The 26,139-nt window shown below is 33.5% G+C and overlaps 3 protein-coding genes and 1 pseudogene across 4 annotated transcripts; 1 reads left to right on the top strand and 3 right to left on the bottom strand.

Annotated features, from left to right (window-relative positions):
• Positions 1 to 827: 827 nt before the first annotated feature.
• Positions 828 to 3,679, top strand: LOC120251651 (UDP-N-acetylglucosamine 1-carboxyvinyltransferase-like). Its single transcript, XM_039260251.1, is given in 7 exon segments — positions 828 to 1,127; positions 1,129 to 1,451; positions 2,259 to 2,409; positions 2,488 to 2,772; positions 2,857 to 3,028; positions 3,125 to 3,206; positions 3,309 to 3,679. Coding segments are annotated over 7 exon segments (1,419 nt in total). The 5' UTR covers positions 828 to 920; the 3' UTR covers positions 3,508 to 3,679.
• Positions 3,680 to 3,777: 98 nt separating this feature from the next.
• Positions 3,778 to 7,589, bottom strand: LOC120251652 (14-3-3-like protein D). 2 transcript variants are annotated; one of them, XM_039260252.1, is made up of 7 exons: positions 7,440 to 7,589; positions 7,053 to 7,359; positions 6,880 to 6,967; positions 5,349 to 5,458; positions 5,115 to 5,263; positions 4,133 to 4,185; positions 3,778 to 4,019 (listed from the first exon to the last, which is right to left on the bottom strand). In XM_039260252.1, the coding sequence occupies exons 1-7, from the start codon at positions 7,504 to 7,506 to the stop codon at positions 4,017 to 4,019; spliced, it is 777 nt and encodes a 258-aa protein (XP_039116186.1). In that variant the 5' UTR covers positions 7,507 to 7,589; the 3' UTR covers positions 3,778 to 4,016. The 2 variants fall into 2 exon arrangements, with proteins under 2 accessions (XP_039116186.1, XP_039116188.1); XM_039260254.1 differs by having other exon boundaries at positions 4,133 to 4,182.
• A 5,356-nt stretch (positions 7,590 to 12,945) lies between these two features.
• Positions 12,946 to 17,004, bottom strand: LOC120251653 (annotated as a pseudogene).
• A 3,937-nt stretch (positions 17,005 to 20,941) lies between these two features.
• LOC120251730 lies at positions 20,942 to 21,848 on the bottom strand. The gene has a single exon (XM_039260365.1). It carries the CDS (start codon positions 21,694 to 21,696, stop codon positions 21,160 to 21,162), a length of 537 nt encoding a protein of 178 aa, XP_039116299.1. The 5' UTR covers positions 21,697 to 21,848; the 3' UTR covers positions 20,942 to 21,159.
• Between the last annotated feature and the right edge of the window lie 4,291 nt (positions 21,849 to 26,139).

The following is a 26,139-nucleotide window of genomic DNA, read 5'->3' as shown; positions in this document are numbered from 1 at the left end:
AAATCTTTCTACTGAAGGGAAAATCTCTGATTTCTCCCACAAAAGATTCACATTCAGAGCAGTGAACATTCGAAACAGATGTTGACCCGGTGTCGATTTTGACTCGGGATGCACATGCATGAATAATATATAAACAATATCGCTTTAGGGGAGGATTTAAACTCTTTGCTCTCCTCTTTGCATCTAAGCTTTTACCATAGTCAAGTGATTTTGAATGTATATTTTGAATAAATATGAAGAAAAACATATGTTTAGAGAGTGATTTTGAATGCATATGAAGAAAAACCACTTGTTTAGAGAGTTTTATTTTTATAAAGTTTTTCAGTATTTTGCTGGACCGGCTTAAAGCCCTAGTGTTTTTAGGACGGAGTGGATCAAAGCTATATATATATATATATATATGTGTCCAAACCGAAAATATTAGATCAATCTGTCTTGGATCAAGGACAACATTTTATAATAGAACTTCCCATTAAATTCAAAATCAATTTTAAGATAAATAATAATAATAAAAAATATTTATTTCTCAAATTTCCAAAATAAATTTTATATTCGTTTCCCACTGTACTGAACCATGTGTAATCACCCGCCAAAAAAATAGTAAAACCCTGAAAGGACAACAAGATCACCAACGTCACACAAAACGTCAAATTCTTATTCATAAACCATTTCTATCAAACACGTGGCGTGTATTACCCTTTAATTGACACGTTCTTTCATTTAAACCCTATCGTTTGAAACAATCCTACAAATACTAGCACAGCTGATCTCACGGAACCAGAGCACTTCGTCTTCTTCTCTGCCATTGAGCACCATCCCGAGAACTCAAGCATGCATGGAAAACGCGATGGAAACCCTAATCTTATTGCCCGCATCTTGATCTCCTCTCCAGGCATTGTCCCTACTCAGAGTCCTCAACAATGGCGCTCTTCTCGCTCCCTCTCTCGCTCCATTGCCTCAGAACCCCCTTGGCAATTCCAGCCAAGATCGAAACCTCTATTTCAAACCCCCAAACCCTAGTTCCAGACCAGAAGTTGGTGATCTCTGGTGGTCTGAAGCTCTCCGGCCACGCTCAGATCAGTGGATCAAAGAACTCGGCGCTGGCGGTGCTCGCTGGGGACATTGTGCTGCTCCGATGGGCCATCGCTTATCCGTGGGCTTCCCGACCTCGTGGACACGCGCACAATGGCTGAGGTCTTGGTTTCTCTGGGGGCGAAGGTGGAGGAGATGGGGGGTGGGGATTTGGTGGTGGATGCGAGGGAGGTTAGTTCGGTGGAGCCGTGTGAGGATGCGATCGGGAGGATTAGAGCAGGAATCTTCGTGCTGGGTCCTCTGGTGGCGAGGTTCGGGGAGGCGGAGGTCTCGTTGCCCGGCGGGTGCCGGATCGGAGCCCGGCCGATTGATCTCTATCTCCGGGGATTGGAGGCTCTTGGGGCAAATGTCCAATTGAGTTAAGTATATCACCAGGTTCCTCTTTTTTTTTCCCCCTTTTCTTGATGTAAATTTCAAAAACCTTTTTTTAGGAAATTGTTGTGCTTTTTTTACCATAATTTCAGATTTATTTAGATGATTGAGGTGTTGGATTTAAGCAGTAGCTAAAATTCAATTCTTGAGAATGAACTATTTGCTTCTTCTTCTTCTTCTTCTTCTTCTTCTTCTTCTTCCTTATTTTTTAAATGTGAATTACAATTCACATTTAGAAAAATCTTGGTACAAATTATCAACTTATGTATAATCCATGGATTTTCATGTATTCTTTATCTTTTCCTTTTTTTTTCTCTTAATTTAATTTATGCAGAGTGCTTGACACTGGAGATCCGGCCTTTTTTTTTTCATTAAAGGTTCAATTGTTTTTGTAGAAGATGAACATGAGTTGCCATGGATTCTCATCAATGCATTGTCTTTCAATTGCTTTTCATCAAACATAAGATGATGTTTTAATTTATTTAGGTAGTCCCCAAAGATTAATAGTTTGATATAATTCTTATATTGATTCACAATGGCACTGTAGATATATATTTTTATGGATTCTGTTAACATGACTGGATTGACACACACTCTAAAGTTTTATTGGCATTTGGAGATTGATATAGAAATCTAGATATTGCATTCTTTGATATTGCTGCTTGCTATTTTCCCTTTCTGTCATTGCTTTTCTTTGTATTTGAACTGTGGCAAGGATTGTCTTGGTGTTTCTCTCTTTTAGATTCTGCTTTGACAAGGAATCTGCTTTGTGAATTCATGTTAATGTGTTACAGGGATGGGAAAGTCTGTGTTCGTGCTGCAAATGGCAGAGGTCTCGTCGGGGCTCATTTCCATCTTAGTTTCCCAAGTGTAGGAGCAACGGAAACCCTAATGATGGCAGCTACTATGGCAGAAGGAGTCTCCGTCCTTACAAACGCGGCTCAAGTATGACTTTAAGGATCCAAAATTCTGTTGTTCCTCATCTTTAAGTTCCAAAATTTCAATTGAATAATTGTTGGACAGGAGCCAGAAGTTTTAGATCTCGCTGAGTTTCTGATTGCAAGTGGTGCATGCATAGAAGGGGCTGGCACAAGCACAATTGTGATAACTGGAAGGAAGCAGTTACATGGTTGTGAGTTTACCATAATCCCAGATCGTATTGAAGCTGGCACATTCATGATCGCCGCGGCCATTACTCGATCCTGTATCTCCTTATCACCTGTTATTCCTAAGCACTTGGAATCTCTCGTGGATAAGTTAGCCATTGCTGGCTGCAAGATCACTCTGAGGGGGCCTCGGATTCTTGAAGTGAGTGTTTTCTCTCTGCCTGGTTTCTTCATCTCTTTCTGTTGTTATGTATGAGGAAGCAGGAAATTTAACCAGTTTCAACAGGTTTCAGCCACGGCTTCAAGGACTGGAGGAGACCTTCAAAGCTTCAACCTTGTAACGTCACCTTACCCTGGGTTTCCTACTGATCTTCAGCCTCAGTGCATGTCCTTGCTTGCAACTTGCAATGGAAAAAGCAAAATTGACGAATCGGTGTTTGAAAATCGAATGCATCATGGTATGTTTTGTGATGAGCAATTTAATCACTCTGATCATTATAAGAAGATCACTTATCATGGATGGCTTGTTCCCTTTACTCTTATGCTTGTATTAGTGAAAGAGCTGCAAAAGCTAGGCGCTGGGATTGAGCTCAATGGCAATTCAGCATCAGTTGAAGGGAGAAGAACACCATGGTGGTGAGTCCTTGATGCTATCCTTCTTGTTCCAGAAACCATAAGTAACAAAAACATTAATAATGGATTACGGTTTTCATGTTTTATACACGAATGTCTCGGCAGGATGGCTCTGAGAGGTTGTCATGTGGAGGCAGCTGATTTAAGAGGAGGAGCAGCACTGGTTTTGGCAGGAATGGCGGCGGAAGGGACAACGGAAGTAGCTGGTGTTGCTCACATCGATAGGGGTTACCAGGGCTTAGAAACAAAACTGCAGTCTCTTGGGGCAAACATCAAAAGAGAGGTTGATTCCATGCCCCAATAGGGTAGCCCTTCCCCGCCCATTTTCTTTTCCTTATAACATCCTTTGATCTGTCCAATTTTGCTTTTCTATGCTCACTTGTGAGCCTCCAATTGCTTTTACGTGTATGTAAATGTATTCCTTATGGATCGCATACACATTCATTTTTTAAATCATCATCAATTTGTTTCCAAATTTCACTCTGAGATGCAAATTGCAGCGTGCTCTTCTTCATTAATTCAAGAAAATCAAACAATCTCCACCAAAATCGTTCAAGTCAAAATGCAACTAGCATTTCTATCAACTCATCAGAAAATATTTCTTCCCTGGTGTTATAAATCATACCGGATACTACATTGCAGAAGAGAGTAGATTAACGTCCCAGATGGGACTTGGTCCGATAATAATTGAAGTCATAAGAATGAAGGATACTGAAAACTCTAACAAGCCAGACAAATAAAACCAACTGAGAGTTGTCTCCAAGAATCCCATCCTCCCCCTCAAAATCCAGCTCAGCTTCCTGATGACTTTCTTCACTGCAATTATCAACACACCGAAATGAGATTTAGTGATATAACCCTTTTGGCAAATACATGCTGCAATCACAGTAAATAGCAATCATAGTTTTTAGTTGTATAGATAGACCAACCTCGGCATCTTCCCCCACACCAGCCCTTCCCACACCATCCTTTGTGCCATCTTCTGCTCACATACATGGAGGAAAGTATCAATGTAGGACCAAGGGCAACCGAAAATGGCTTCATGGTGTAGTTTAACAAAAGTACATTTGAAACAAGTGTGAAGAAATGGCGACAAACCACATTACTTAAAAGCGGAGAAAACAAACAGAACAACAATTAAGCGAGAATCATTTTCCAGAAATATAACTAAGCAATGATGCTGAATGACATGATAAAAACATAGTGCAATGACACTGACTTGAAGAACAGATGACTGGACAAGAGCCATGTTCAAAACCACAAGACTTTCCATAAAACCAGGTTGCCCATGTTCCAGCAAACTCTTGATAAACTATGATCAAGGTAATATATTTGGGCTGAAGAAAAATTCTCAGCCGATTGACCAACAGGGTCTCCTTGTAAGTTCTAACCTTGTAAACAAGCTCTCTCTGCCTATGCAATTAGCTACATTTCCAATCTTTTTAAGTTCTAACCATGTGTTTGTTGAAAAAAACACACAGACAATGCTTTATCATGCATTGACATGTGCAACAAACTAAGAGAGATTACAATAGTTTGGCACTGGAAACTAGTTGCTGTGATTACTTCAATCTAAACACCCCTGATACTTATCCAACTACAAGTTCTGAGATAGCAAGTGTCACGCAGAAGCTAACACGTCCAGCAAGAGTTTTAATTAAAAATTTATAGCAAACTAGTTTGTCAACCCCTTGATAAGAATAGAATAAAAACGACCAGATGATGTGTGCTTCAAGGGTAAGAAGCTGCAGATGTGCTGCACTACAGTACTGTAAACTGCTACACAGCAAACAAATTCATACAGAGATAAACATTTAACAACAAGACAACCTCAACAAAGATCATTATGAAATAAGTACTATACAGAAGTACCGAAAACAACACCAGAAGATACATATGATATCAAATTACCTGCATCATCAACGATATCAGATGTCCATAAGGTAAGATTGTCCCTTAAAAGTTGCATGATCAGAGTGCTATCCTTGTAAGATTCTTCACTAAGAGTATCAAGCTCTGAAATGGCTTCATCAAAAGCTTGTTTGGCAAGGTGGCAAGCTCTGATCAAAGCATTTCTATTTATTAGATCCAGGAAGCTTTTGTCAAGCAGACAATTTGCAAAAAAATATGAAAAAATGTCAATACCTTTCAGGTGAGTTCATGATCTCATAATAAAATACAGAGAAATTTAATGCCAAACCCAAGCGAATTGGGTGGGTTGGAGACAGATCTGCTTCAGCTGTACTGGAAGCTGTCTGTAGTCATTAAGAATACGTTCTCAGCATGTAATTAAAAATAGGAACAAATTATCATCAATCGTACAGATTCCACAATTATGGCTAAAGCGTGGTACCAAGTGCAAAGAATTTAGCTTGACATATATCATGAACAAGAGTTGGCTGTTCAAAATAATACAAACATAACTTCAAATGCTTGAAGCAGAATGATAGGTACTCACTAAAGTGGCATCTAAACTGCTGAAAGCAGACGCTATTTGAAGGACAAACAAGGTTTATCATGATAAAACACAAAATTGGAAATTCTTAGAAGATGAAAGGTTTTGACTGTGCATATTGACAATATCATATGTATTGAGAAACAACAAGTAAACAAATTCCTATGGAAATATCAAACCAACTAAGGCTAGACTAACAGCAGCCAATGCCTTGGTATGGTAAATCAATAACCGCTGAACCAAAACATTGTAGATCACCCTCAAACAGCCTCACAGTAACATGAAAACTTGTGCTACACCAATTTTATTTAAATATAAAAGTGTCCTAGTTAATTAGCAAATTACTTCCAAAGTCCATTTCAAATTAACCTTAATGCTACCGTCAATTATCAACCATAGTTTAGAAATAAATAAACTAAGACAAACAATGGGGCATCAACTAGATTAATGAGAAAGCTGGAAATAAAAGGGACAAGGAGGTATCCTCAATGAATACAAGCAAGACCACTGACCAAAAATATTCAATGTTGGACAGACGGATATTTCTTCCATCAATGAATGGGCCAAAAAAATAAAAAAAGCTCAAATGAAATAAAAGGTTCACTATAAAAATTTTCGATGATTATGAAAGGACAGGATGCAGCAGAAAGTTATGGAGACATGAGCTGTATGACTGGTACAGGTAACACATGGCAAAAATAAGCCCCTTTCATGGAAAAAGAAAATGATTCGTAGGAGATGTATATCATATTCAAGTGCAGAAGCCAATCCAATAAAGAAAAATTCAAATCACAACTTGTTCAAACAAGAGAATATGCACATTAATATTCTTGATTGTTATTACAATACATTACGGTTTCCACTTGCATCACCCAAGCCATTCACCAAGGTGCCCATTTATTCAACTGCTAAGCCATTACCACAAAGCTTCAATATTTTCAAACTATCATTTTTTGCAACAATAAAACGGTGAATTTTGCTAGTTCGTTTACCCATCAAGATCATCAGATGAATTCACCAGATAGTATCAGTGACACTAAAAAAAATCACCGAGAAAACAATAAGCTTTATGAGACAACGGGGAGACAAAAATAAGATTATGCAAACATCAAGACATTAAATTGCTGCTTCATGCAAAATAAAAGCTTTCCTTGATATGAACCCTTGATCAACTAAAACACTAAACACATGTACTCAAAATAATATCTAAAAGAGCTATACCTCATAAGCCTTGAGAGACTGATCCGCAACTTCCTTCCTCTCAGCCCCGCTCTTGAATTCCGCCAGGTACCGATAATAATCCCCTTTCCTGCAATCAATTAACCAGCTCAAAACCACACAAAACCTAACAGATCCACCAAATCGAATCACAGAAAACTGCAGATCCACCCCACATCTTATAATAAAACACCGAGGACTCGCCGGCCGTCGACGAAGGGATGAGGTGCTCATCGATCACCGTCATAATATCACTACAGATGTTCGAGAGCTCCAACTCCACCTTCTGGCGATACTCCCGGATCCTCCGGACATGGTTCTCATTTCCCTTCGCCTCCTCTTTCTGCTCGATAGAGGAAAGGATCCGCCACGACGCCCGCCGCGCTCCGATCACGTTCTTATACCCAACGGAGAGAAGGTTCCGCTCCTCCACAGTCAACTCCACATCCAACTTCGCCACCTTCTTCATCGAATCCACCATCTCTGCAACCAAAAAAACCAATAATAAAACCTCAGATCCAATCCAAATCTTGGATCAGCGAACAAGTTTTCTCAGCCAGTACCATCGTATCGCTCAGCCTGCTCTGCGAGCTTGGCGATGTAGACGAAGCTCTCTCGCTGCAACGCCATGGCTCTCCTTCTCCTCTCCTTTCTCCTCCCCTTCGCTTCGCTGCCGCCGCTGCTTCGAGAGCTCGAGATGGAGAAATAGAACAAACGTGGAGGGTATTTTGGGTATTATGTATTTCAAAGGTGACCTTCAAATTGACCAGTCTAGAACGACCAGTTGTACGGCCGATGACTTTAGTATGATGTGGCATAAAATGATTGGTTGAAGGTGGTGAAGTACGTGGAAATAGGGGTCGCTGTAAGAGAGAGTCTCTTCTTTATGGAAACTAACGAGTGGGCGAGTGTTTTAAGGACCGCTGACGTGTGAGGTTGAATAATCGGTCAATTTGCCCTCACGAATCGCATGCCCATCTATCCGTTCATTTGATCTCGGGATCTGAATCATGGATGGTTGTGGGCCGTAGATTGTCTTAAACGGGTTAGCGGGTTGGTTGAAACTAAACCCGATCCGTTTATGGTTAATTGCCCAAATTTAAGGTTTTTTTTTCATATACATCCTTCGAAATTACCAGAATTACTCTAATAATTTGGAGTGTTTAACTTTATTTTATGTTTATTTATTTAATTTGGTCTATCAAAGTGCATTTCACTTAAATTTTTTTTTATAATAACAACTCAAATGTGCTAAAAGAATTATCACAACAAAGTACAATATTTTGTTTAGTAATTAAAAAAAAAAAAAAAATCAATGGTAGTAAAGAAACCAATTGTCAAAATATATTGATAAAAGAGAATGTCACCAAATATTTATTACAAAAGTGTTGCTTTAAAAAAGCAAAAATAATATAATTAAAGTAGAGTTGCGTTGTATGACAAAATAAATCATGAAACCATTGAAGTTTTCATTGTGTAATCATAGGATTCAATGATTCAATGATTCATGACTAGATTCTATGTATGTAAATATCTATCCAATAATATGATCCATTATCAACACTGTTCTTCACAAGAAATTCATTATTTTATATATGCAAAAATATATATATATATATATATAAACAGTGTTCATGGTAAGTCTAGTGCAAAAGAGATAAGTGCAAAAGAGATAACTAAATGGATGTACATATGATCCATTGATCCATTTATTCAAACCAATCATAACTTAAACATAACATTTCTATAAAATTAGCTAGCTTATAATTGATTAGATAGAAAAATACTTAAGTTAATGCACAATTCTTATATTAGAAACAATAAAACAAGATAAAGATTGATTCGAAAAACAAAATAAAAATTAGCAGTGGCTTCAACTAGTACACTCAACAATGTTCACATACATGAAACAACGGTGAAAATTCTAGTTGTTATCAATGGAGGGGTTAATTTAAGGATCTTATAATTAACTTCATATTCATATATTGATATATATATATATATACACACGTACATTAGAATACCTTCAACCAAAACAAAGAGCCACAAAAAGAGGAATTAAATCAAAACACTTCACAACTGGCATATAATATACATATATACATATACATGCATGCATACACCTTCACCCAAATTCTAAAACATACAAGAATGAAAGATCGATGATATAAGTATGTATATATTATTGGTCTATATATATATATATATATATATATGCTTAAGTATGATAAGCCATCATATCCATGAGACAATGAGCAAATTCAAGTTGCTACCAATAAATTAAAAGGTGGCAGTGACTTTATAATAATTAACTTTATATATATATATAAACATCACAATACCTTCTGTCTAATATATAAAAGATTTAACTTCATAACCAGAAGAGATGATCATTTCATGCACTGTCAGAGATGAAGCCATATATATATACTTGTTTGAAATGAAGTTTAATTAATAGGCTAGCTGCACAAATTGTTAGAGTACAATACAAATAATTTTTTCAGCAATGACTGAATGAGAAAACATGCAGTAATTAATTTAATCAGTAAAAAAAGAAAAGAAAAGAAAAGTAAAGAGAGAATAATTGACATGCAAAGCATCTTCATCATCATCATCTGATTCATCTCCATCAATCATCAATATTGAAGGAAAGAAATTAATCAACCCCCATTAATTAATTGATCCCATTGCAAGACCTTTTATTAGCATGACATTGCCAAAGAAGCCAGTAAGAGTCCGGTCGAGGCCTCCGACGCCTTCCGGAGCCAAACGGGACATCCCGGAGAGTCCCTCCGGCTGTCCAGTACCTCCAGCATGTCCTACAGTAATGCCTAGGCTGGCTAACACTATAGTTGTTGAAGTAACAAAACTTAGTATTCTTACTCTTACACCTAGGACACTGTAACCCTAACCCTAACCCTAACCCTAACCCTAATTCTCTGCTTCTAATTACTTCATTCTCCTCCTCCTCCTCCTCCTCCTCCTCCTCCTCCTTCTCTTTTCTCTCCTGTTGTACTATCATTGTTCCAAACAGCTTGAATCCATTAATGTCTTCCATGATAGATAGATAGACAGACAGATATAGGATATATAGAGAAAGAGAAAAGGAAATTAAATGAGATGAATGATATCTTGGTTAATGTTGATGTTGTTGTTTATATAAATGGTAGAGAAGGAAGAGGGACAATTAAAGGTCTTGAACAAGTGACCATTTAGAAGTGTATAAAATGAGTATATAAATTAGTATTTTAGAAGGAAGAGAGCCAAAACTTAAGAAAAAAACAAGGAACTAGTAATGGAGAGCCATGTGGAATATGAAAAGTTTTCCTTTTTATTTTTTTTATTTTTTATTTTCATTATTTTGAGTGGTAAAGACATGGTGTGTGTGGAGAAGAGGCTAATTAAATTAATTAAGGACCTTCACATCTTTGAGAGTGGGATGATATTGATGATGATCTAAAAACTAAAAGCATGGCTTGGAGTAGATATATGCAATTAAAGTGAAAAGAAGAGGGAATAATTATTCTCTGGTTTTAGGGTCGGCCATAAAGATTCCATTTATTAATATATATATATATATATTAATTCCTGGTTTAATGTTTTGTTAATTAGTGTCTTAAATATTTGATGATATTTGTGGTGTTGTTGTGTATTATGTGTATGTTTTGTGTGTTATATATGCAAAAGTGGTGGCATTGGGCGGCTACGTGAGATTCCTTCTGCTTGCTTACATTGAATGCTTGTATACATATTTTGAAAGAAATAACCAATAATAATAATATTAGAAAATTAGAAAAAGTTTGTGATGCAGAGAAAAAAAAATTAGAAAAAAAATGATTCTATAATATTGAAAATTGGGTACATTGAATTAATGCCGCTCAATTTGTCAAGTTATTTTGATCATAATAAAAACCCAAAATTTGTTTATCCTAGTTTGATTATAAAATTAAGTTAATCTAAATTTAATTTTAACTATGTCTAACTATACTGTTTTTTAAGTGTAATTTGATCATATAAATTTCTAAATAAGTCGATTTCCACAAAAAAATAAATTAACCGTACTCTAACAAAATCAATGATGTTATTATAAGATTAAGCTGATAAATCACATAATGAGCTTTTTATGTCAGATAAAAAACATCCATCCATAAACTCTATAACACATTTATGTAAATATATATTAATTATATATATACATATGCTTGTAAAATTCGTTAACACAAACTATGAGTAGGGGCACTTAAATAGCACATGCATTAATATTTATAAAATTACCTTTTATATTAAAATTAGGATCTTATAACACTGATTTTACATTGTGAGAAAGTGAATGCGGATTACCAAAAAATTATACTTATAAATGGAATATATTTGATATTCACAAATTTACCCTTTCTATTAATCCTCACTATTATGTATTATTGTTTTAATAGATTTGATAGACTAACTATTTTCTGCTTGAAGTAATTTAGAGTCGGTGACAAATAACTTTCATATTTTACCATTTGTTAACATTAATGATCTTATATATATATATATATATATTAGAAATTTCTGAAAGTGAGCTAACACAACACCTTAATTGTTTAAAACATATAAATAAAAACTACATGAATTTTTATTTCATAAATAATATTCTCTTCAAATTTGTTTTTCAAATCTAAAATTACATATAATTATTGCCCTTATTTATTAAAATGAGTTTATTGAGACTAGGGAGATATACAAAGCATTGAATAAGACAGCCTGGGGACCTTTAATTACAAGATTGCACTATATATATATATATTAAAGTATGAAATGCCCATCTTGGGTGTCTTTCTATTGATATTCATCCATATGTTCATTTTCTCTTTATTTTTCTTATATTTCCTTTAATTATTATTTATTTAATTCACTAAGTATCACTTATCATACATACTTCTTATTAGACTTTTTGCAATGTGACATAAAATACTAGAGCTTGTATAGGTTTTTGTTTCCGTGTGTTTGTGTACACTTCTTTAAATATATAGTATATATTTCTCATGGTTTGCTATAATTTTATATAATAATAAATTGATTTTAGTATAAAAAAAAATAGAAAAATTCTAGTTGAAAGAAACAATATTTTTTTTATATGGGGAAAAAAGGAAATAGGAGTGGTTATAATAAAATCATCTATTGGTGGTGCAACCAGCACATTTTAGAAATCTTAAGAAACTAGATTTCTGAATAAAATTAAGCATGTTAATTTATGAAAATTATTTTTTAACTTTATTTAATTTTATTTCACTATATATATTTAACCATATTATGAAAAGGACAACCTATAAAATGCCATACTAATCACCCTTATAATAAAGCAATTGGCACTTCATCTCCCTTCCGGTTAAGGCCTCAAAACCTAAAATTCTTCACAATTCTCTAAAAAAATAAAAAATAAAAAATAAAAAATCGTGCGCATGTGCCTCCTCTGAAAATCATGACGCAGCCAATATTCCAAAATGCCCACAAGGACATGCATGAAAAGAAAAAATAAAAATAAAATAAAAACAAAAATTAATAAAAATAATTTAACCCAAAAAGAAAAAAGAAAAAAAAAACTTTTCACATTACATATTCCCCAAACAGAAATGCCCATTCACTATAAATATTATGTGCAAAGGACAGAGGGTGGCCTTTAATAGACTTCCCATTAAATTAGTAGGGAAAACCAAATCAAAATAATTTTATATAAACATTCAAAGATTTCAACATCCCATTTGATAAACAAAAAGGCACACTTCTTTGCCTGACAAAGAAATTAAATTTCTTGATCCCTAATTTATAAAGAAGTTTGATTGTGAAGTCATAACTCACCGGGTAAGAAAAAGACGGACAAAAACATAACAGCAAGGTTTATTGCACTTTCATCAATGTCATCATATACATTACACCTAATCATAGAAGTTCAATAGCAAAATAATATGATCAATTAATCCTCATCCTTGTTTAAATATCATCCAGAGAAAATTAATTAATAATAGCAAGCTTATGAAGAAAATAAAATTAAAAGAAATAATAATAATCACAGTAATATATATCACAGATTAAATCTCAATTGTCAAGTTTTCTTCATTGAAATAAGGCATTGGACGTAAACAAAGGTAGCATTACATAATTAAGGTTCTTTCTTTTCATTCTCTAATCTAATACTAGTTAATCATAAAACATCTTTAATAAACCAAGAGAACCTCACTTGCTTAAAAAATGTTCAATTAGGAATGTCAGCAATAGAATTGGATGATCACTAAAACATGGAATGACTAACTTTGATCAAACAGTTCCAGGTAGGAGGACCGTTCACTAGTTAAAAGGCTTCTTCTTCTTGTTCTAGGGATAGCGACCTGAAAAATAAGCAACAAGATTAAAAACAACAATGTTAACTGAAAACTAGACCAGAATTGGAAAATCTGAAATCACCAACGGAATGAGACAGTTGCAAATAAAAATTGGTTTCCATTCCAACAAATTGTTCTTGTTGGAGATCTAATGTGAATGTGACAAAGAACCATATGAGCAGCTGAATGATGAGATGCTTATAAAAATTTTGCAATATAGAAACAGAAATGGAAACTCAAGATTTATGTTGGGAGAATGCATTCATATTGTTAATATTTATTGCCTAATGACCATATAAAAAGAAAGAATCTGAAGTGTGTTGGCTTGCATATATGTGTGCCTTGCATGGCATAAAAAGAGGATGACCAAAACTAGCAGAACAGCTGGATTAGAATGCCAAAACAAATCAGTTAATAAGTTTCAAGGAAAACCAAAGTTTCATGCAACATGAGCAAACCTGGCTGAAAAGATGATATCAGAGCTCTCGAAAAGAGTTTAAGAAGAAAGAATATTCTTAAACTGGCAATCAGTGTTTTAAGAAAAACAAGTCACAACATAAAGCACAAACCTCCTAGAAAATTCCCAATAAGCAAAATTCTCTTAGGATTTGATAGCTGGCACCAATCAGATCTTACAATAATTCCCCTTGAATATTATTCCTCTCAGTGTCTAAATGAATAACGAAGAAGAAGCAAAATGTTCTTCTTTCTGAATATATATATATATATATAAAACATCTAAATAAAAGGCTTCCCAAAGTATTTTGCAAGCAACCGCTCTTTAACTCATTCATTCAAATCTTGGCTTATCAAGAGAACTTTGGAAGTTAAGAACCACAAGATGCCAAATATTGTAGCCTTGAGATAAACCAAAGAACTGTCACTGAGAATAAAAAATACTATATGTACAAAATGATAAAGATAGGTGAAAAAAACTAAATTTTAATGCTAAAATAGGATCCAGGGGAGAAACCCCAGTTTTTTCATATGGAGAAATGATTCTCATCAATGAACACAATCAAGAAGTCATTGATCCCCACCTCACCACCATAGTTCCACAAGTAAAAATGAAACCTAAATTCACCAACGGATCCCCTTTCAAGGCTTCTCCTCGAGAATGGTCTGAAATCTAAGGGAAATACTGATTGAGGCAAGGTCTGAGCTAAAGAACAATTAGACATTCGAATCATGATTTATGAGATCAATAAAGCTGGTAAGAAAGGGTTCAGCACTTAGGCAATTTTGGTTTAAAGGTTAGATAGGGAGGCAGAAAGTATCTCTAAACAAAAAAAAAAATTTGTTTTCTAAATTTCCATGAGAAAACAGTAATTTCAACAGGTTGTTGAACATCAAGTTGGAGTAAAACCATTCCCATATAAACCTAAAACTCATATGCAATATCCAACTCTCATTGTAAATAGGTCCATCTAGCAAGTGACTCAAAGAAAAACTACTCATTTGAGTATAATAAAATATTAAACACGATGCACATTTTAAAGTAGAACTTCAAAACATCATATTCATGTTGGCAATCACTTCAAATAGCAAACAGCCAGTTGTCATGAATAGATTTTTACCATAGCAATCTATGACTTGCACATATTATGACTAAGGTACAACCACTAAATCAGCCAGATAGGAATACATGAAATTGGTTGGTAACATAAAGAATGTAATAACATTGTACATAATGTGATCAAAGACATAAAGCTTAGGTCCTATTTAGGAACCAAGACAAATAGAAAAGCGTAACACAGAATAACAAATGAAAATAAGAGGCCAATGGAGTAATTAATTGTTGTAAACAAGTAATGACTTGAAACTGGACAAAATGCCGTATGCTATAATATGCTGATTTTCCATTAGTATGTCCAAACTTTGCAAAGAGACAGCAGAGCCATTAGTTACTCCTCAGGTATAGTCAGACAACACATCAATGTGCGCTAGTAAATGAGTAGCCAAATCCTATTAACTAAAGATTTGGAATCATGATACAAAAACAAATACAACAATATCATAAAAGAGTCAGCATTAAAGAAGAAGCCAATAAGTCTAAGCATTATATAGATCTCATCAAGATAAAACCTAGAATCCAGTAAGACATAACTTAATTAGGCTACAAGCTTGTAACAATACTCTTTCTGAATTAATCTCACAAATCTCAACAAGCAGCAATTGAAATGGCCAGATCAGAACCATTCTCTGAGCAAGTCAATCATAAAATGAAAACTTACCAAAATCAACCAATACATGAATGACAAATCTTATCAAAGGATTAAGAATAAGCATATAAAAGTAAGGTTGCCAAGAAATCCAATTCTAGAGAAGAGAAATCCTAGTGAAAAGATCCTTAAGACACACACCAAATACTAAGATACAAAAAAGGAATCAGCTTTTAAATATCTATATATAAATGAATGATGAAAGCTCACCAAGATTCGCCCTATTTGCACGCTTGATCTTCTCAATCTGGATCTGACAATCTACAAACATCTGCATCCTCTGCACCTCCAGCCCTTTGGCAAACTCCATCCTTTTCTTCTCCATCTCAATCATCTGCCGTTGCTTCCCCTCCTCCACCCTCTCATACATGTCTGCAAACATCTCAATCGCCTTGGCAAGCTCTCGAATCCCATCCCCCTCCCCCTCACTCCTCCTCCTCTTCCACCCCTTGCCGGATCTCCCTTTGCTCGACCTAGAAGACCTAAAAGACCCGGACTCATCCGATTCCTCAACCTCCTCCTTCGCAGCAGCCGCGGCCATAAAGCTCCGCCGAAAAAGCGAGTCATCAATCGCAAGCGGAACCGGAGCAGGTCGCTTTCTCCCAGGACGACGACGCAGCAGCAGCCGCGGCAGCCGCAGCGGCGACAGGGAGAGGCGATCCTTTACGATGCAACGGCAGAGGGAGCGCCATTGGCGGGGAAAGCCGGCGGAGGCAGCAGCAAAGGCATCTTCATCGGCGTGATAGATCCAATGAGATCATCAAGCCGGGAATAGAACGGCCACTGGCTTCCCAAAACCCCACCAGAATTCGAAACCCGAACCTTCTCCGCCTTATACTTCTTCTTCAAAGTATCGATCCGGTTCTTACACTGAACGTCAGAGCGGCGAGGCCGGTGAACAGCGCCAGGGCGAGAGTTCACAGAGTCAGCAACCTCCTGCCAGTCCTTCTGACGGAGATTGCCGCGGTTGAGCTCGAGGTAGCGTCCACCCCAGGAATCAATAAGTGCTTCCGTGGCGCCTTCGCTCCAGCAATCCTCACGGTAGGGCATCGCAGGATTTGGCGGTCGTGGCCGGCCCTCCGACTCCATCATCGTCGTCAAGATCGAAGCTCCCAAACCCTAACCCTAACCCTAACCCTAATTGGTTTTTCCTTTGGATTTGGGATGTGGGGTTGGACGGTGAGGATGTAAAGGATCGGCGAAGCGCCGGCTGGGGATTGGGAAGGAGAACGCGCGTGCGAAGCATGTGATCTCGCCGGGGACGCGCGTGCGGCGAAAGAGGGGTTGCTGACGTCACACGCGGGCGAAGTGTGTCGGATCCGGGCATCGCCGCCGTTCGTTTGTTTTGTCTGACGGGAAACCGGGAAAAATTTAATTCAATTTGTTTTTTTTTTAAATCTTTTTTTTTTTTTAAATGGGATGAAATTATTGGGAGAAGAATAATGGATGGGTTATTGAGTTATAAATGGTGAATTGGCGAGGATGGCCTTGATAGTCTAGGGGTTGAATGGTTAGCAAACAAGGGTAGTTTTGGGAGAGAAATAGTTTGTAGGTGGCAGCTGTCCGTTAACCGGTGGTGTGTTGTTGGTTCTTTCGGTCAAAAAATAAAAATGGAAAAATAGAATTTTAACATTTATTTTATTAAATTTTTAATTTTAAAAAAAAAAAAAACTAGAGTCAGATTATCGGAGGGACTATTGACACATGATATCCTCAAACATATAAAATATAAATATATTAAGGTATTAATTTTTTTGTTATTTTTGACGTGGTTTATTCACATTATAAAAAAAAACAGGTTTTACTTTATTAAAAAAATTTACAATAAATTCAATTTATATATTTATGAATTTTATGTTTCATTTTCATTAAAATCCTATAAAAAAACAAAACATAACTATTTTTTAAAACTTTAAATTTTGAAAATACAGACAAAGTTTCACGTGATTTCTCTATTGCAATAGGTAGAAAAAAATATAATTTTATCAGAAAATAATAATAAATTTTATTTAGGTGCTTAGATTGGATTTTACTAATAGATGACAATAGTATCTATTTAAAAAATTATTAAAAAAACAAGTACTGAAATACACCAGTTATGATAATTTATAGATTTTCTAATAAAATACCCTACTCTACAACTATGAAGGGTTGAAATTATTATTTTTACCACAAAAAAGACTGACACGCAAGCCGTTAATAATATAAGAACAGTACTGGACTCAGGTGTGTGGTGCATGAACAATACAGAAACAGTGTCGTTGGAAAAAAAAATTCAAATCCTTACCTTTCTTTTTGTACTCTTATATCATAAGATTGGGTTATCCAATGATTGATTTGGCTTGGATTTTCTACCTCAGTTTTAATCAGGTAAATAGTTTAATCACAATTTTAATCAACTCATATAATTTTTTTAAGAAAATTTATAACAACATTCCCTAATTATTTTCATCCACATTTAAATAAAAGATGGGAGAGAGCAGGGATCCAAAAAAGTATTAGTCAAGGCATTGGAAAAATTATAATAATATCATTTGGGTTTTCGAAAAATTTGATACGGAAAAGTACCATTACTCAAAATAATAAATTAATAAATAAATAAAACAAAGTTTAGTTCAGCGTTCCAAGGTATGCAAACTATTTATTTATTTTCTCAAAATAATAAAGTATATTTTTTTATTATGATTCGTATCAACTTTGTTTGACAAGTTGGTTTGTTGGGCCCTAATTTCCGGTGTCTCATGTCAAAAATTATTAGAGATTAAAAATAAAAAAAAATTATTAAAAGATGCATTGAAAACAGTGAAAGAATATTATTGGTAAAAACTAAACATTAAAAAAATAAATTATAGAATGCTAACAAGAGAAGCCATGTTTTTAGGATGGTGAGTGATCCAATGCCAAAAAGTTAAAATAAATATAAAACCTCCAACCAATTAAATCAGCCACATTCAAATTTCCCATCACCAAAAAGTTTGATCATTCACTAAAGTTAAAAGACATGAATTGCCCTTTTATTAATATATTGAACTCACAAAAGCCTTCCTATTTTTAGGAAATCAAAACTATAAAAATCTTTAATACTTCTTTTGTGTTTGCTCCGTGTATGTGAGAACTTTTAAGAAATAATAAATCATAGCTAACATTTTTTTATTATTATTGAATAAATTATAGCTTTATTAAAAAAATTTAAAAAAAACAGCTACAAGCTACATAGAATAATAAAAGAGAAAAAGACACTAAAAATTAACATAAAAAAATTAACAGCTCACAAATATTACAATCCACCAGTAATGAAGTAGAGTAAAACAGAAAGAAATATATTATGTTATTTTGAATGACATAGAACTTCATAAGGGGTGACTTTATTAACTGGGTACAATATTGAGATCTATTCATTAGGGTCACTCGATGAAAAAGAACCAAAGAATTCAAGACTTTTATTAAATTATTGGTATATGGTCGGGATATTATTTTTTTTAATTAATAACTATTATTTATAAATAAACATATTTATGAAAAAAAGTATTCCCTACCAATAAATCAAATATATTGGTAGTCATCCTATCAAATCTAATCCCAATCTTTGAGACACCCCCACCGCCAAAAAAGAAGGTTAGCTTCCCCACAAATTGTGCAATGCTAAAAAAAGGGAACTATTGCATGTGCATTGTGTTCACAACCATTTGCATTTTGCCAACCCACTTTCCCTTCCCTTGCTATTAACCTAAAAAACCATGAGGATGGGATGTCTCACCTAGCAAAGTACATTATTAACCTTTTGTTTAAAGCTATGCAATGCTAACCAAATTATGGTAACTAACTTTCACCTAGCTACTCATTCTATTCAAGTTGATATATTTAATTTATTTGTGCTTACAACTATTAGGGTTTGATTTCTGTTTCGTCAGTGTTGAATTATTCATTAGCAAGCAATTAATCATAAAAGCCTAACATAATGGATAAGCTACATGAGTTAGTGTTATCACCTAAATTCTTGGTACTACTTTTGTGTCCCTTATTTTCGTAAGTAAACCATGTTACATGGACTATTAGTTACTATAGTAAATTTTTAGATAAATATTAATCTATTTTAACTAAAAACCTTCCAAACAAACTAAACAAATGAAATTGTAATAACATATCAGATATAAATAAAATATATATGCACCAATTTAACTAAAAAGCTTAGGTGAAAAGATAAATATCAGTACAACTTTACAATATGCATCTCATTTAAGGTAAACCAAGGACAAGCATATGAGTAGAGTATAACCAAAAATTTAATAAAGTACTTATACCTTTATTTTCTGTGAACTTTAAGATTTGATTTTGGGTTCTCACTAGAATAAATGCTTTATGCAATGGACATGATACCAATAGGCCAAGAGACGTTGATTTTAGTATAAATTTGCGTCCTTTACGTTTGCAAATAAAACATATTAACTCGATTATCAATTTCTTTAATATGCACTTTCATAAATAATATTATAAGTTAATTAAATAAATGAAAATTTAATATTATATTAGATGCAAATTAAGTATATTATACGGGCTCATTTAATCCAAAAAGTAATAAGGCTTGTAGGATGAAATACTGAGGCTTAAATATTTAAATTAATTGATGTGACACTGTTAGTTAGACTAATAATTTGGTCTTTGTCAAACATATTTGTTTAAAAAAATAATAATAGTTTAGAGATAATTTTAGCATGTCTGAGAAACAATTTTTTTTAATGTTTATGACAAAAATACTTCTAATCAATCAACTTCAATGTCTACATTGCACATGCAGTGTAGTTCATATTCTATCATTCCTGCTCAAGATTAAAGATTTTGTTTTTGCTTTCATTTAAAATAAATCTACATTTTATAAAAACATATGATCAATATATAACCATATAAAAACACCGACCAAAGTTTGAACATATAAAAAGTTGAACTCTAAAAACTTTGTTATGCAATCAGAATACAAATTTGAATTGTTCTTCTTCAGAAAAGGAATGGAAGATCAAACTTAATTTGACAATCTCCACCTGCTGCACTTTTGTAATAACAAGAAATGAATCACATGATGAGCATTGATTCAAATAGGATGAGCAAAATGGACTAGTACTGTTTGTCTTTTCAGAAAAATAGCTTGTTCATGCATCACAGCCACAGAAATCTCTTGTTGGGGTACAAATGCAGTACTGTAGTACTTTTTTTCTCTCTGATTTTTGAAGTCCACACCCATCTCAACAATCATTGGCTTCTTAATTCACTCTTCAATAAATCACATTCACTCACTGCCACTTCACAACAAATTAACACAAAAGAAAGAGAGAGAAAAGTAAGTGGGGTCTCACTTCCATTCATTCAAAATCAAGTTCTCCATTCATTCTGACATTCAGAAAACCAAAGAGAATAGAAAGTCATAGAACAAATATATCAAATTAAACCACATGCTTCTCTGATCTCTCTTTATAACCCTTTAATTCATTAAACAAAAACACACACTGCTGACTACTTCATTAAGAGAAAGTTTAAAGTTAACCAAATTACAAAGAAGAGAAAATGTTCATCTGTCTTTACAGAATAAATACCATGAAGAACATCAAGAAGAACAAAAAAAAAAAAATTAACAAAGGTACAAAAGGCAGAAACAAAAGAGAGAAATGAAGAAGAAGAAGAAGAAGAAATGCATGGATCTTTTAAGTTTAAAGATCATTAGAAGCTTCAGAGATGCTCTCCAAGTGAGGTCTCCAAACAGCAACTCTTCCTCTTCTCCTATCCCTCTGAGAAGACATCACCTTCTCAGACAAAATCTCAGACAAGTATTGATCAGAAACAAGAAGCCTAGTTCTGTCATTCATCACACCATGATCATGACCATCCACATCTCTCTTCTTCCTCCTTCTCCTGCCATGAACTCTTTGTTTCTCCGGCGCCGGTGAGGTGGCAACCGGCATGAGGAAGTAAATCTTTCCTCTTTGAAGCTCAGCGTTTGGAGGGACTATGATTGGTTTATGATGTGAAACATCATCATCATAGTCTGAGAAGGAGGATGAAGAGAAAGAAGAAGAAGAAGAAGGTGGTTTCCGAAGAACGTGTTTGGGATAATCTTGTAAGATATCAGCGGCACGTACTGCATGGCTTATCTCTTCAACACGGCCATTTGCATGGACGATGCGGATGACGTCTAGAGCACCGCATGGGAGGATGCAAGAGATGCAGCACCTTATGGTTTCTTTCATGGTTGATGGTTTATTGTAGGGATAGAGAAGAAGAGCTTTGAGATTTGGTAATGGGATTGAGAGAGAGAAGAGAAGGAGGAGAAGGAGAAGGAGGAGGAGGAGAGTGGGGTGGAATGATGGATGAGAGAAAGGAGTGAAGATGGAGGAAAAGGATGTGTGTTTCTTTAAATAATAAAGATTTAATATAAAAAAAAAAAAGGGTGGGATTAATTAAGAAGGGAATGAATGAATGAATTAATGAATGAATGTTATGTACTTTTCTTCTTTTTTTTTTTATAAATAAAATGAAAATATATAATTAATGAATGAAATTTTTATATGGATAAATCACTTTTATGGGATTGTATTTTTTGGTGCGGTGCTGACTCTTTTTTTTCTGATTATATATTTTTTTTTTTTTCTTTTTTAACTAAACATTGCATGTTGGCAATGGGATTCTTGGTACTGTGGTTTTTTTTTATTCTTTAGTGATAGGATAGTTTATTCAATTTATATATATATATATATATATATGGTTTTTAAATATAAATTAAAATATTTAGAAATAAATTAATGAATTTGACTCTCATACAAAAAATTAAGGGTTTAATTCCCTCTAAAACTTGATGGTTCTATCATACTATTAAAAAATAATAAATTAATTAATTAATTAATGAAATTGAATAATACCTAAGAAGTTATATCTATTTATATAACATTAAAATGCTGTAAATATTTGTGTTGTGGAGGATTTCTACCTAAACAACTTAATTATAGATTTATCAATGATCGGCCGCTTATATATAATTGATCAAATGAGAATAGTGTGAGAAATAAAGTTTTGATATATGACAACATCAAGTATCTGATAGCATGGACTTAATTTAAAATGGTAGTTAGGCAAAGGTAATTAATTATTGAAGTGTGAATGAGATAAAGAGTCACACTTTGAACTTTTAAGTTGAAAAACTAAAATAAATTATTAAATTTTTTATATATGTTTTTAATAAATATTAAAATTATAACTACCTTCCTCTTAATTTATTGATATCAGATCCATTATATAAAATATTTATTTTAGAGAATCACAAATCAGATTTTAGAACTTACGTAAAGTGAGAACATAATTATTTTATTGAATTTACACTTGCGTCCTTGTCTATAAACATCTTTTAACATGTTTTAAATGATCACATTACTAATATGTTTGTATATATATGTATTAAAATGATATTTAAAAAAATATATTTATTCTCGTGAATCTTTGTTTTCTTTGTTTATATCATTGAAAATGAAAAAGCTATATTAAAAAAAAATGCTGCAATGACTACAAAAGGACGAAGATAACAAGAAATTTTCAATATCACCCACATCCTCTCTCCATCTCTCTCATATTAAATATCTAACAAATATACGACTTCTGAGCTATATAAGTAAATATATTTTCATGAATTAGATAAAAAAAAAACATATAATCAATTAAGCACCACTTTGTTATTTTTGGTGTGTCATAAAAGGAAGAATATTTCTCAAGGGTAGAATCATTGAACCAAGGTGTGTACTTGTGTGGATCCTTGGCTAAATGATATGAGAGAGAGAGGGGGAAAGGTGGGGACCTTAAATAAATTCAATAATGGGAGAGGGGTCATTGAATGAATGGGCACTTGGGAAGCTTTGATTGGATATTCCAAAGTAAATCAGGAATAGAACAAATAGATAGGGAGCTAGCTTGATGCTACACCATTAACATCCATTTTTCCTAATGAGTTTGCTCTGTCTTCTTGGAGGTGAAAGATGATGTGCCTCCACATGATGTGTTTCCCAAGTGAAAACACACTATGGTTAGGTTAGGGTTTGAGTTAAGGTTTACATGTGAAAATAAGTAGATCTTTACTTTGTAGTCAATTTTTAATAAGGTTGATGCTTTAAAATTAGTTTTGACATGTTCATATTCATTTTGCATTCTATTTTACATAGTGACACTTTTTAGGGTCTAATTTATAATAATCTTTTAGTAAAATTATTTCATAAAAACTAAAATAGGAACATAATTTTTAATATTGTGTTGATCAAGTTATTACTAAAACATGATATAATAAACTTACTAACATGTTTGATGCAAGTGGTAGAAGTTTAAGCTGTTTAAATAAATAATTTTAAATTCAAATTTTTGATCCACAAAATCTTAATTATTTGCTTTGTGACAATGCACAATTATGAATTTTTTTATTATTTAAATTCAATTATATTTTTTTAAATATGGATAAGCTAACATACACCCCTACATTGAGAGGGAATTAAATTGTCAATCTTTTACGTGAGAGTCAAAATAGTTTACTATTTACCTATTGTGATGGTGACTCTCAAATACATTTATTAATCATTCTTTTCATGAATATGATTCATTTGTCTTCATAACAATCAAATAAAATCTAATATGACTCCTAAAGTGACAGTTATTCCACAAGTTCTCACAAGAAAGTGCTTGATCAAATCACTTTGGTCATGTGATATTAGATTCAATGTGTGTGAGTGTGTGTGTGTTTGAAAAGAGAATATTTGATAAAATACAATGCTTCCACACACCAGAGCAACACAAATATCTCAACCACCACATATAAATTAAATGGTTACAAAACAAGTTAGATCATGCATCTTATTTTGATGCTTGTTTGTTTGCTTATTTTGGGGAACTCATTGCATAACACATGGCATGTAAAGACACACAACTTCATCTTCATTACATACAACCAAACAATGATCACACGAATCCAATTCATGTTTTGAGTTTAGAGACTGTGTGCATGGCTTTTCCCTTTAGATTTTTCCATAATTAATTTATTCATAATTACCATCTTATATTCCCACCAATTATTCATATCAAATTGTTTGGACAAGCGGTTATTACTTTCCAACCATGCATTCTAGTAAATCACCCTAAAAAAAAAAAAAAAGATCTTAAGACTAAAATTACTTTCTTACCTCCATTCAAACCAGAGTTCTTAAAGGTCAGTCCTTAGATAGAGTCGGTTGAAAAATTTGACTAAATTGGTCCCAAATTCAATAAAAGAATGGCAATTGCGGAGAAGGTGATCATTGACATTTACATATATATATATAATAATGACATCTTTTATCCGGATAGAAGTAGATGTGGTTGTTGGTTCTCTTTGTTTTCCTGTTTGAAAGAAGGAAAGGTGTGATTCAAATCTACTTTGCTTTTTCATCCCATGATACTATGTTTGAAAGAAGAGACTTGTAGAAAGATAGATAGATAGATGGATGGGAAGAGGTTGAGAATTGATGTCTATCTGATCTAGTTTATCCAAAAAGAATGAAAAGGACTATACTTTTTCCTTTTTTTTTTCTTTACTTTTGTGTGTGTGACACTCCCACTTATGTTCAAAGAAGCATATCATGATATTTAGGAAGATATGTACCAAATGTACAACAATAGATTCAAAGCATAGGTATGGCCATTCTCTTTTTGGAGATCTTATTTGTAGATCTTGTGTTTGAGAATTGCAGAGACGTAGATCATTTTTATTTTTGGTCAAACAGGTTTTCTTGTTCTTTTTTCTTTTTAATTTTTAATTGTGTGTGTGGAGGAGATGGAGTTTGACTTGATTTAAAGAAGTTTGGATTCCTCACTCAATTAGAGAACATCTAATTTAGTGTATGATTAGAAAGAAATGTAAACTTGTCTAAGTGCAACATGATTAATCAAGAATTCTTTATTCTTATCATGTTAGATTTTTCTGTTTGAATAATATTTCATCTGCGTACGTAACGAATCTCATTGCCTGCATGTTAACTCATCACATATAATAAATTTTTAAGGAGTTATTAAGCCATTATAATTGGTACACATTTGTATTTATCTGTTCTTTCCACGGTACTCGTTGTCTTTATAAAAAAAATTTCCAAAATTTATATTTTAGTCATGCTTGAAATTAGTTTTGATATAACTCAAACAAAATGGAAACATGATTCAAATTTAGCTTTATAGCTTAAAGTTTCTCACTTTTATCATATGAACCATCGCATTCAAAGTTGGTGCTCAAAGATGTACTATAATTAAGTTTGACATTTTGTTTGAAATAAAATTTAGGTAAAATAAAGATCCAATTAAATTTGGTTTGAAAAACTGGTCATCCCTTTCAGACAAACATTGAAATTTGTATGTTTGTTTGCCGAGCTAAAGTGACATGTAAACTTATTCAAATTTAGCATGATAAATTAAGATTTCAAGACATTTATTATACATAATTTTCTTTTCTTTTTCTTTATACTTTTTAAAAGTTCATACTCAAAATAAGTTTGAAAATAATGTCATCACATTTATCATGAGAATCTTTTAATTTCCTTTGTGTATGCAAACATACACTTGGCATTGTCCATGAATAACATTACTTCTTGAACTCTTTCTCACAAGTAAAAAGAGATGAAATAATAAAAATAAAC

Source organism: Dioscorea cayenensis, chromosome 20, assembly GCF_009730915.1.
Source record: "Dioscorea cayenensis subsp. rotundata cultivar TDr96_F1 chromosome 20, TDr96_F1_v2_PseudoChromosome.rev07_lg8_w22 25.fasta, whole genome shotgun sequence".
NCBI lineage: Eukaryota > Viridiplantae > Streptophyta > Magnoliopsida > Dioscoreales > Dioscoreaceae > Dioscorea > Dioscorea cayenensis.
Note: the sequence above shows the minus strand (reverse complement) of the source record. Positions and strands in the feature narration are given on the sequence as shown.